The 13,026-nt window shown below is 45.0% G+C and overlaps 1 protein-coding gene across 1 annotated transcript in view; it reads left to right on the plus strand.

Moving 5' to 3' along the window:
• The first annotated feature begins 9,391 nt into the window (after positions 1 to 9,391).
• The window catches only part of REC114 (REC114 meiotic recombination protein), an 89,552-nt gene continuing 85,917 nt past the window's right edge, over positions 9,392 to 13,026 (plus strand). Inside the window, exon 1 of the mRNA XM_004712024.2 lies at positions 9,392 to 9,550. Within this exon, the coding sequence (XP_004712081.1) occupies positions 9,392 to 9,550 (159 nt within the window). The remainder of the gene's footprint in view (positions 9,551 to 13,026) is intronic.

Raw genomic sequence — 13,026 nt, forward strand, 5'->3', positions numbered from 1 at the left:
CATTCTCAGAAACAAAAAGAAATCACACAGAGCAATGTCAGGTGAGTAAGATATGTGGGGCAAGAGAGGCATGCGGTTTTTTGCCAAAAACTGGTGCATTGAGATGGCTGCATGAGCAGGTGCATTGTCGTGGTGGAAAAACTAGTCCCCCATCTGCCACAAATCATCCCTTTTTTGTCACACATTGTTATGCAATCTTTTCAGAACCTCTAAATAGAAAGCTTGATTAACAGTCTGACCTGGTGGAATGAACAAATGCACTATGAGTCGAAATTTTCATCCATTCAGGAAGTTGACAGATGTCCAGAACAAGGTTTGTCATCAATCAACATGTCACCTTTTTAAAAATGAGAAAACCATTCACACTTGAGTTTTTCCCATAGCACTGTCCTTGTAAGCTGTGTTCAACATCACAACAGTTTCTGTGGCATTTTTCCTGAGCAGGAAGCAAAATTTCACAACCACACACTGTTCTCTTAAATCGGCCATCCCAAAAAATGAGGTTGTAGCAAAACTGATTTTATGAAAAATTCACTGTGATCAGAGAGAACCTTCTCAGGTGACGCCACTGGGTGCACTAACTCAGAGTGAGTTGCTCTATGCTCACCTAACAGGAAAAAATGCATACTATGAAGGCTCTGCTCCACCCAGCACAATTCCATTTTAGGGAGGGGGATACCCCCTCGTATATAGCACATTTTGTTTATCCATTTATTGATCGATAGGCACTTGTGTTGTTTCCATCATGTCACGATTTTGAATAACATTGCAGTGAACACGGGTATACAAATCTCTCTTGGAGTGCTTGCTTTCAGTGCTTTGGGACGACAAAGCCATTGTATTCTGAAATACTGGAAGCACAGTTCCAGAGATCCTGCCCCTCTACACACCGTCCTGACTGCTCCTGCTGAAATATGTCCACACCTTTATTGAGCACATTTCATATTGCCCTGAAATTTATTATCGGTCCTTTCGTCTCTCCGTCCACCAGACTAGGACCATGTCCAAGAGAAGAGCTGTGTCCTGTCCCTAGTGAGAAGTCTCCTGCCATGTTTTGTGCCTGCCACAGAGTAAGTCCAACCATATTTGCTGAATAAATGAATGAACAAATTAGTTGACCTCACATGACCACTTCAATAATAATAATAATAATAGTTCCTCTTCTGGGGAAAGGATTCTCATGAGAAAACACTGTGATGCATTCACAGCTAAGGCATTTGGGGTGAGGAATTTTCTACAAAGCCTGAATGGCTCCCTGGGGCACCTACTGCAACTTTGACCTTTCAATTCCAACCAGTTCTACCCGAACATATGCTGAAGGCACCTGTCACAATGTCAGCCGACTAAATTATTTAAAATATTCACAATTCAGCTAAAGAATGTTTCTGCTGAGTCATTCTTGAGCAGGAAGCGTTTTTTTATTTTTTCCTCCCCCCTTTAGGATTGTTCTCATCTGCTATCTGAGGCGTAAATTGCAAATACTGCAACCTTCCTACTGAGACGGGTTAAATTACTTCCCCGGGGTTGGGCAACCAATGATAAAATAAGTGATGCATCAAACTGGAAGAATTTTCTAGGCGGTCTTCTGCGGTAGTTACATAATTTGATGTCAACTTGGAGATATAGAAGTGTAGGGGGTAGAGTTTAGCTGGTTACCCAGCTCACAGCCTGATAGTGATTCCTTGTGAGCCTGACCTTCTCCTAAGGAGGGTGCTGGGAACCTCTCCTTCTCTCTCTGCCTTCACTTTCCCGTGGATGCCACGTGGAGACCTGTGCAAGCCCTGGAGATGCGTCCACTGCCATTGGACCCACAGGGTGATGCACCCACCGACCGGTGATGTTCCTGCGTTCTGCATCATTGCATGTGGCTTTGTGAGTCTGAAGAGGGACTTAGGGACTTGAGTTGCACTGGCCTGGGATGTTGTATTGATACATAATTACTTCTTGATGTAAAGCTCTCTCGTACACATAGATGAGTAACCTTGGATTTGTTTCTGTAATCAAACCAGCCTAACACATCTTCCATCTGTGGTCCCGTATTAGACCATATAAATATTTGTAGGCTTCTCAAATAGACCCAACTACCAGATTAAGATTGTGAAACATAAAAATTCTTCTTTAGCTTTGGCTCTAATTGTTTTAAAATGATGTGGCTAATTGTGTGGAGATAAGGATGAGAAAGTTATTGACCTACTTACCCATGTTTGCCCTTTGTTTCATTGTTATCAAAGTAGTTTTTAAATCATCCCATTCTCTCTCATATTAAAATTTGCCATCCTTTCGTTTAAAAAACGATTAAGAAATTTACCATGTGCCAAGAACAGTGGATTCCATCATGAATAAGATATTCTTCCTCTCTTCAGGGTGTGAGTCTTTCTTTAGGATCCACTTGGAGTTTCTATTTTCTTTTATTATTTTAACAGTTTTATTAGCTTATAGCTACATATGATGCAATCCATTCAGTTCAATCATATTAAGAAGAGTTGTGCCATCATCACCACAATCAATTTTAGAACATCTTCTTCTTTCTTGTCTTCATCACTATTCGTAGAGTTTCTATTTTATAACACTCTTAACTGAGCTTTGTAAAAGGGGCCCCAGATTAAGAAAAAACAAACAAAAACCAACTCACTGTTAGCATCTCATAGTGATCCTATGTAGGGTTTCCAAGACTATAAATCCTTATGGAAGCAGACAGCCTCAACTTTCTGCCACAGAGCAGCTGGTGAGTTTGAACTGTTGACCTTGCAGTTAGCAGTCCAACACTTTCCCAATAGTGTCACCAGGGTTCTAAAAATCAGAATTCACTGCCAGAGTCTTTTTCCCCCCCATAGAGTCAATTCTCACTCATTGAGACCCTAAATGGGATTTCAAGACTGTAATTTTTTGGGGGGTGGAGGGGTGGAACAGACAGCCTCATCTTTCTCCCATGGAGCAGCTGGTGAGTTTGAACTGCCAATCATCAGGTTAGTGGTCCAATGCCTAGTTCACAGTGCCACCAGGGCTCCTACCTCCAACTTTACTAGCTAGTAAACATTTTTTTACTAGCTTATCATGCCCTGTTCTTTGAATAAATGAAAAAAGCCACTGTCATTTCTCTTTCTGTTGTCCCAATGACCAGCCAGTGAACAGCGTGGGAGTGTCTGTGCCTAGTTACATCAAAATCCCTTTACTTGCCTGAAAGGGACTAAACAGATTTTGTACATGAAAGATGCAGAGAAGAAACTTCAAAATAATTGCTTGCTGGCAGTGAGGGTAGTGTTTCATGGATCCATTCCTCCTTACCTAGCTCCCGCAAGCCTGGCAACATGGAGACACCCCATCCAGTTTGACTGATGCAAGCAGGGTTTTTTTGAGAAAACCCACAGTGGGCACCAACAGTGGCCTGCAGTTCTCAATCCCTCTGTGTGATCCCCAGCTGCTGCTGAGAGGTTCGTCAGGCAGTCGAGGTGGAAGGAGAGTGAAGCCATTGCTTCTTTGCTGACTCAGTATCATAGGGAAAGGGAGATGTTTAGGGCCTCTGCCTGCTTTCAAAAGGTTTTTCCAGAATCAGTCTGAGGGCTGCCTCCCACCATGATGCTGACCACTCATGCAGCCAGCATCTCTGGTGGCATGTACACCACCTGCAAAAGAGTCAAGAGTGGCTCAGTGAAAAGATTTGTCCTCAGAAAATATTTCCAGTGAAATAAATAACCAGATACTAGCTTTAGGGACTAGGGTTTTGTGAGTGTGTTTAAGTGTCCTAAGAGGAGGATGGGTCCGCTCTTGGGCACCTGTCATTCATTAGTTCTGGCCACAAATGCTGGGGTTTTCCTGTGGCTGTTCATCAAACCATCGAGAGTCGGTTCTGCGTGAGAGAGTGGCTTCTCTCTCCTCTGAATGCCCATTTTATCGACTTTGTCGCTGTAGCTACATTTCAGTTACGTTCATGAAGGCAGGGATTGTCTGTTTTGTTTGTCACTGTTCTAGGTTGGATTTCCCCAGAAACAGATCCTTAGACAAGATTTTGAAAACAGTCATTTCTTAGAGAGGTAGTGAGGGAAGGAAACAGGGCAGAGAAAGCAGCCTAACCAGGATCGTTGCCAGGCAAGTCAGCATCGTCTTTGTCTTACATCTATCTGGGTTTCAACAGAAAGAAACACGACCTAGTCCTGTGGCATCCTCACAATTATTGCCATGTTTGAGCCCATTGCTGTAGCCACTGTGCCAAACCATCTCGTCGAGGGTCTTCCTCTACTTACCAAACATGATGTCCTTTTCTAGATAAAGTGTTCAAAGTACATGAGACTTGGTCTCCCCATCCTTGCTTCCAAGGAGCCTCCCGGTTGCACTTCTTCCGAGACAGATTTATTCTTTTGGCAGTCCATGGGAATTTCAGTATTCTTTCTAGCACCAAAATTCAAGTGCATCCGTCTTCCTCATTCAGTGTCCAGTGTTCGCATTCATAGGAGGCCATTGAAAATAGCACGGCTTGGGCCAGATGCACCTTAGTCCTCAAAGTGGCATCCTTACTTTCAACACTTGAAAGAAGTCTTGCACAGCAGGATTACCCACTGCAATGCACTGCTTATATATTGACTGCTGTTTCCACGAGCATTGATTGTGGATCCAAGATGAAATCCTTGACAAGTTTAGTCTTTTCTTCATTTATCATGAATGTTACCTATTGGTCCAATTGTGAGGATTTTGATTTTCTTTAAGTTAATTTGTAATCCATATTGAAGTCTATAATCCTCGATCTTCATCCACAAGTGTCCCAAGTCCTCTTCACTTTCAGCAAGCAAGGTAGGCCATTTGCATATTGCAGGTTGTTATTAAGCCTTCCCAATAAGTCTTTTGAAATGAGGCTTAATATCATTTATCATTAGGGAAATGCAAATGTACACTTCAATGAAATACCACTGCAGACTCACTAAAATAGTCAAAGCTTAAAAGGCCTGACAACACAATCATTAGTACGGATGCGAAGCCTCTGAAACGCTCCTATTTTGCTGGTACAACCACTGTGGAGGACAGGTTGTCAGTTTCATATGAAGTTAAACATATCTGTGATAGGTTTTTGAGCCAACATGGCTCCCGTGGGGTCATGTGGGCAGGGTTTAACCTGTCAATATGGTTGCCGCTTGATTGAAGGGAGACCAAGGTAAATGACCCACCGAGGCAGGCCTCTTCCTTTTTCTCCCTGGCGATCTGCCCAGTGGCTGCTGCCCGAGTTAGCTGCTCTGCTTCAACCATGTGCTGCACTACCTGTGGGCCGAGCCAACCCATGGATCTTGTCACTTTGCCATACATTGCTATGTCTTGAGGCTCCATCATGACTTGCTTTATAATGCTGCTGGTCCACTGGCTCTGCTAAGCCTCGACATCTCATCTTCCTGCTGTTGCCACCCCATCTTGCTGTGTCTACTATCTGAGGGCTCACTCTACTCCTCTAGCTTGCAGGCAGACTCTGCACCTCCTTCCAGTCTCTTTGCTGGACTGCTTCCTTGACCTTAGACCAGCGCTGGTGTGAGTAGGAAGGTCCTTCAGTAAATTAACTCCATGAAAGTGAGGTGGACTGAGCCCTCCCTCTGTGCTGTTGTGTGGAGTAATTAGCTGTTGTATTCCTTCTCGCTTTTATAAGCCTATCCTTTTATATATAAAATCATAAGTGTCCTCGTTTTATTTCTCTAGAGCACCCTGCCTAACACAATGTCTTTCTCTAGGACCCAGCAATTTTGCTCTTAGGTATTTAGTGAAGATAAATGAAAACATGTATTTATTGACTATTAATTTTAATAAACCATTTTATTGGGAGCTCTTATAGCTCTTATAACAATCCATACATCAATTGTATCAAGCACATTTGTAAATATGTTGCCATCATCATTTCCAAAACATTTTCTTTCTACTTCAGCCTTTGGTACAAGCTACTCTTTTTACCCCCTCATTTAATAAAAAATATTAATAATAAATTTGCACGAGAATGTTTATAGTAGCCTTTAAAAATGAAAGCAATCTAAATGTCTATCAAGAGGAAGTCATCAAATTGTGATTGAGACATGACAATGTTTCATTCTGGGGTTCCTGGGGTTGCAAAGAGTCAGGTCAAAATGGACTCCCAGACACCTAACAACCCCAGTCATGTGACGGCATGCTATTTAGCACTAAAAGGGAATGCATTACTGATACACACCTGAGCAAAAGACCACATGCAAAGGAGTACATCCAGGAAAGCTAAACTCTGGAGATAAAAATCAGATCAGTGGTGGGCAGAGATGGCCCGGAAGGAGGCACTCAGAAGGGGACTGTGGGGGCTTGGGAAACACTCGCGAGTGTGATTGGGTGGCTGTGACGTGAGTACATGCAAGAATCAAAATTCATCAATTCCAACACATGAGACCTGTGCTCGTTTGGGTCTGGAAGTTAGATCTAGCTCTATGTTGCAGCTCTATTTTAACAAAGAAAATGCAATTGCCGTGAGAAAATATGGACTCACTGACTCCACATGTACAAGACTCTCACTAGACTGCAAGCTTCAAGTGGGCAGACACCACGTCTGTTTTGGTCTCTGCTGCACCCCCAGCATGTAGTACAGTGCCTGGCACCCCCTGGGTGCTCAAGCCACATTTGTTAATTTCCTAAGCTTTTACGAGCCTCCTTTCATCAGGCTGTGGCCTTATCACATCTCCTTTGTAGATCTGACCTGTTCTTGGCAGACTCTGGTGGCCCCAGAAGCTGAAGCACAGGTGCTTTGTCTAGGAAAGGAGCTTGCAGGTGGGAACTCAGCAGGGCTCTGGGTGTCCTTGGGCACTGATAGAGTCCCAACTGTGAGCACCATCTGCTCCTATGAAAGGTGTCTGACAGCAGCTGCAGCCCAGGACCTGGAAGGTGAGTGCCCGTGAGAATGAATGTCAGGCTCCCGCTCCCATCCTCCCTGTGTGGAGGGAGCCCGCAGAAAGTCACTTTAACCCTGGAAATAGAACCAACATGTGTGCCACTTCCTAATTCACCAACTGTTTGCCTGTATGAGGGGGCTTCAAAAAGTTCGTGGAAAATTTGAATTAAAAGATGATGGAATGTTTCCATGAACCTCTTGAAGCCCCTTCATAGGTGATCTTGTTTTATCCACCAATGATTCCGTGAGGTAGGTCTTTGTTCATCCTGTTTTACGTAGAGGATAAGTGACTTTCCCAAGGTCACATGCAGCTGGCCTGCAAACAAAGTATTAAGCAGGTACTGCTATTTTAAACACAATCCGCTTGTGCCATCTAAGGACCTTGGGAAGAAGTTTCTGAAATCTTACCTCATCCAGCAAGCTCTACTAAACTAATGGAAAGACAAATCCCCTTTGCCTTTAATTCTATTGATGCCCCATGTCCCTGCTTGGACCACCATGATGACCGTGTCCCTTCGCTATGCAACATTTCCACAATCTTCCCACTTTCCAAGTAAAATCCACCCCGCTCAGCACTCTTCTGTCTCAGCTCATATCTGAGGCCTCGTCTTCTTTAAGAACGAAAACAAGAATAACTTGCCGGTTAGCTAGTTAAGTTGCGACTATCCTCCTCTTTGCAACCTTGTTCCTCAGCTGCCCCAGCTTCCTCCAGAAAACCAGTTTCCTCCATCTTCCCCTGGAAAGCTTGACCTGAAACGCCACTTTGACTTCCCCTGGTAGATTTGTAAACGTCAACTGAGCCGTTTAGAGCACTTGGTTTGTAACTTTCACGTGCTATTCACAGTCCGGAGTATGGGTATGGTCCCTGGGGTAGCACAAATGGGGTTCAGTGACCATGAGTCAAAGGGTTTATGGTTTGGGCCCAGCCGGAAGCCTGACAATCTGCTTCTGAAAGGCTGCAGGATTGAAAACCCCGTGGGACACAAGCCCGTGGTCACCATGAGTGAGAATCGACTCAAAGCAGCTAACAACATTAAGCGTACAGTTCCACCTCTCTTTTCCTTTCCTTTAGATCTGGAGTCCTAGTTTAGTTGCAGCGACGAAGGGAAACACATTTTCCAGGCAGAACTTCAGAGAGCAGACGCAGTACCAGGGTAGAGAAGTTACAGGGATCAGTCCATTGGGCTTCCTGAAAGTAGGCCTCTCTCTCATTGCCATCGAGTCCATGCTGACTCATAGCGTCCTTCCTGTAGGCTTCGAAGACTGTAACTGTTTATGGGAGTAAAAAGCCCAATCTTTCTCCCTCGGAGCTGCTGGTGGTTTTGAACTGCCGACCATTCAGATTGCAGCCCAACATGTAAGCACTATGCCACCAGGGCTTTTTAGAGTATTGAAAAGCAAGGATATTACTTTGAGGATTAAGGTGTACCTGACCCGTATTAAGGTATACTTATATGCATGTGAAAGTTGGACATTGAATAAGGAAGACTGAAGAATACATGCATTTGAATTGTGGTGTTGGAGAAGAAAATTGAATGTACCACGGATTGCAAAAAGGACAAACTGATCTGTTTTGGAAGGATGGCCAGAGTGCTCCTTAGAGGCAAGGATGGCAAGACTTCATCTTCCATACTTTGGGCATGTTGTCAGGAGAGAGCAGCCCCGTGATATTTGGTAAAGTGACACAGCAGTGCAAATGTGGAAGACTCACCGAGATGGATTGACACAGTGGCTGTAACAATAGACTCAAGCCTAGGAACAATTGAGGATGGCACAAGACCAGGCAGTGTTTTGTTCTATTGTGTATAAGGTCACTATGGGTCGAAACCATCTTGATGGCTCCTAACAAAAAAACACACATTCCAAGAAGCCCTGGTGGTTACTCTTTGAGCTATTAACTTCAGATTAGTCATTTGAACCAGCTGCTCCGTGGGAGAAAAACAAGGCTTTCTGCTGCAGTCTTGGAAACCCACAGAATCAATTCTGCTCAGCCCTTTGAGGTCACTATGAATCAGAATTGCCTCGATGGCAGAGTTTGGTCGTTGTTGTTTGGTTTGTTTATACTTCACAATGGCATGTCAAGATACAAACGACCACTTTACAAGAAGGCTTCCCAAGTAAATGAAAGATAATGGAACTTCTCCACAAACTTTCTGAAGCCTCTTCACTAGTTCTCAACCTTCCTCATGTGACGGTGACCCCCAACCATAAAATGATTTTCGTTGCTACTTCATCACTGTCATTTCGCAACTGTTATGAAACGGGCAATCCCCCTGTGAAAGGGTCCTTCGGCCCTCAAAGGAGTCGCGACCGACAGGTTGAGAACCACTGGTTTAGACAGTCTCCAAGGACGGCGAGCGCAACCCGCGCAGGCGTCTTCTGGGCGCGCTCATTGGCTCCCCACTGAGTAGGGTGGGGCTTGGGTCCCTTCTCTTTCTGATTGGCTAACCGTGTGATTGGCAGCCTCCGCCCCACCATCGGGAGGCCGCGGCTGCGCATACTCGACGGCCAGGCATGGCGGAAGCGGGAAAAGAGCGGGCGGTCGTGGGGCTTCCAGAATTGGGGTCCACTCAGTGGCCTCTGCAGCGGTATGGCCGCTTCATGCCCGCCGGGGCCGGAGAGTCGCCAGTGCCTGGTTTGGAAGCGGGGACAGCGTCTTCTCAGAACTGGAAGGTGAGCCTGGAGGGCAGCAATGGCTGCCACGGGCTCCGCAGGCCCAAGGGAGGGTGTGAAGACCTCTGCCGGCCGGTTCCCGGATGGTGCAAGGGACTGAGGATAGGACTCGGAGGGACCGACGGGCTGACGGATATGTGGAGGATGGACAGGCCAGCAGAGGTGGTCTGAGATCGATCTTGAAGGAGCTGACTGACCCTGACGGACAGGCCGACTGGGGGCACGGCCAGAGCTCCGCTGTCACACGGAGAGGCCGACGGGTTATCACAGGCCCCCGGGCACCTAGCGGGACCGAGGGACTGCGACGTAACAACAGCTCTGTCACATGCCCATTGCCATCTACTGAACACCAAGTGCGGCCCGTTTCCACGGAGCCCCTTTTCACTCAAGTTGACCGACCCCCGTGAGCTTTCAGAAGCACGTGGCCAGACCTTTGCCCCCATACCCTCTTGGTGGGTTTGAGTTGGCACTAACCCCTTGTGCCGCTCAGGGACCTCAGTTGGTTAAAGCCTGATAAAAATGGCAGGGCAACCCACGAGACAGGGTCACTGATCCACAGCAGGACCCCCATGACTGCTGAGTTTTCCATCCTGGGCCATCTATTCCATAGTCCTTTTAATGAGGGACTACATTTTATTTTTTAGGTTAAAATATGTATAGAGGCGTAGAGTGAATTCACTTTAGTTACAGAATTTCCATCAACAAGGTAGAGGGGAGGAAAGGAAAGCCTACGGGATAGTGGTTTTTGCCCAGAAAAAGAGAAGCCGGCAATTTCATGTAGTATTCCCTACATCAAAATCTTCTACCATTTTCATACTTCTGAGTTTCACATACCCGTCTTTCCATCCCCTAAGTTACACATATGGACAATCTTTCTGCTTTATTAGCAAGGTTGGTTGGGAACCCTTTCATTTGCCCTTCTCAGTACCTCAGAGCATCGTATTTCAATCAAGTCTGTCAGTCCCCCAGATGCATTACTCTTAAAATGGTCCCACAGTTAAATTAATGGAAGGGAAATGGTAAACAGCTCTCGTCAACGTAAGATTATTCACTCTTTACTATGCTAAGGTGCATTATTAATTTACAAAAGGGGAGCAGAAGATAGAACATTTCCTCAATGTAGTTAGCTATGGACCTCTCTAGAGGAAGCCACTAATGTGCCATGGAATATATTTTGAGAAAAACTTCAGTACCACATTCTTTTTTGACCATGAGTGCTCCCTTGCCTATCGTTATCTATTGTAAAAATTTGTCACATAAGGTTTACTACTATAACCACTTTTTAAGTGTACAATTCACTTCCCATACCCTTTTCCTCTACCCCCAGAAGAGCTCTTTAAAGTATTAAGAAGTAAAAATATTACTTTGAGGACTAAGAAATGCTTAGCCCACGTCATGATATTTTTATTTGCCTCATATGCATTTCAAGTGAGGCCTTTGAATATGGATGTTGGCAAAGATAGTGAAAACATACACCAGGAACTTCCAGAAGAATGAACAAAGTCTGTGTTAGATGAAGCACAGCCAGAATGTTCCAAGAAGTGACGATGATGAGACGCTCACGTGTTTTGGACATGCCAATCAAGAATGATCAATCCCTGGAGAAGCACATCATCCTTGGTAGAGCTGGGACTCAGTTAAAAAGAGGAAGACCTCAAGATAGGAACAATTAGTTCTTGTGATATGGCCCTGTTTAATACTTGTCTTATGAAGTGATCACTGAAGATGTGGGTGCTTAGCAACGTGTGGTGAAAAAATCAAATGGTTCTCAGATATCAAAAAGAAAAGTTTAAGATCTGGGGTCTTAAACTTTAAGACTTTAAGGCTTGTCTTATGAGTTAATTAGTTGATTGTGCCCACCTGGCCGATAAACACATGTGGGATTAATTGAAGGGCGGAGGGATAAATGGTTCGGTGAGCCTTACCTTTCGAGTTCTCGGGTCTCGCTTTGTGAAGGTCGGACCAGGATGCAGCTGCCTTAGCCAGTTCCCAGCTTCAGCTCTCAAAGCTGACTTCCTGTAAGACATCCCCAAGGAGAAGCCACATGGAGCTACCCCGATGCAGCCCCGGGTGCTGGAGCAGCCGTGTGAAGACCCCTGCCAGCGGTGAGATGTTTACACATTAACCGACTTGGCTTTCCTTCTGCAGTCGGCATCATTGCGTCTGTTTTGTGAGATGGAGACGGGACTTTGTGGATCGTGTCGGACATATGGGTTAATGTTGGACTTGTGGGCTTGGGCAGCACTGGGTTGGGATGTTTTCTTGATGCTCACTTAACCTTTACATAAAACTCTCTCTTATACATGAGTTTCTGTGGATTTGTTTCTCTAAAGTACCCAGACTAATAATACATTATGGTACCTTGGGAGTGGGGTACTGGAGAAACAAATCATAGGATGGAGAGTAGATGTTTGTTTGACATCTCCCTCATGGAAGTTTTCCTTCTTTGTTTAGCAGAGGTCTGATAAAGCCACACCATTTACTCGGTTGCTTTTCTGGGGGGAATATGGGAAGTAGGAAAACAGAACGTTTGTAAGTCCACTTGCTTCAGTCATTAAAATTTGATCTTTAAATGGGTTTAGGCCATGTCTGTAAAAAAGATTTGAAAATATATGTCCCACCCAGTGCTTTGGAGTACTAAGGAACCAGTAGTCTCAGTCAGAAGCTGGAAAAAATTTGGAACCATAAAGAAAACTCCTTTCTGGGACTGAATGTTAAAGGGAACCTGTGAGCAGGCTGAACTGCTTGCTAGGTGACCACCTGGATCTACTTGAGTGGAAGTGGGAGAAATGCAGCAATAAAGAGACAGGTTGAGTTTGGCCACTGGCACCTGTGGACTTGGTTACAGGGGGGGAAAAAGAAGATGAGAGCGGGTTGACTGGTCTAAGGTCATGACCTAGCCTGAGGGGGCTAGCCTTGTTGAGTATTTGTGAGAGTCCATGGTCTCAGGCAAAGCGACCAATGGGCACCCTGTGGAGGCTGAGTGGGGCAGCCCACATTGAGTTGACCAGAACCCGACCAGCTGGAGACTTTTGAGCCTGTGAACTGGTGCATATTGTTGCTGACTTTATGGATGGCCTGTCCGGATTTAACTTTGCTTATGGATGCAGACTTCACAAGGTTCCAATTGGAATGAAAACTCTTCATGTCGAAAAATATGATTGTCTTCTCAGAGAACTGGCTTGATGTAAGTGTGCAGTATATAAATTGGATACCCAAAATTGGGGGAGATAAAGGCATGAAGTGGTTGGCTTACAAACTTTCATAGGTGAGGGGAAAAATTCACAGAATTATAGGGTTAAGGTGTAGGTGTTACTTAATTTCAGTTGTGACGCTAAAGAATTATGTACAGGTGCCAGGTTGGCAAGGGGTGGATTGAGTTAGTTTATTGTGCCAAACTGGTTGATAAACACATGTGGAATTAATTGAAGGGCGGAGGGATAAATGGTTCGGTGAGCCTCGCTTTTCGAGTTCTT

Source organism: Echinops telfairi, unplaced genomic scaffold, assembly GCF_000313985.2.
Source record: "Echinops telfairi isolate 266 unplaced genomic scaffold, ASM31398v2 ScPeMD7_7475;HRSCAF=8513, whole genome shotgun sequence".
In the NCBI taxonomy this organism is placed as follows: Eukaryota; Metazoa; Chordata; class Mammalia; order Afrosoricida; family Tenrecidae; genus Echinops; species Echinops telfairi.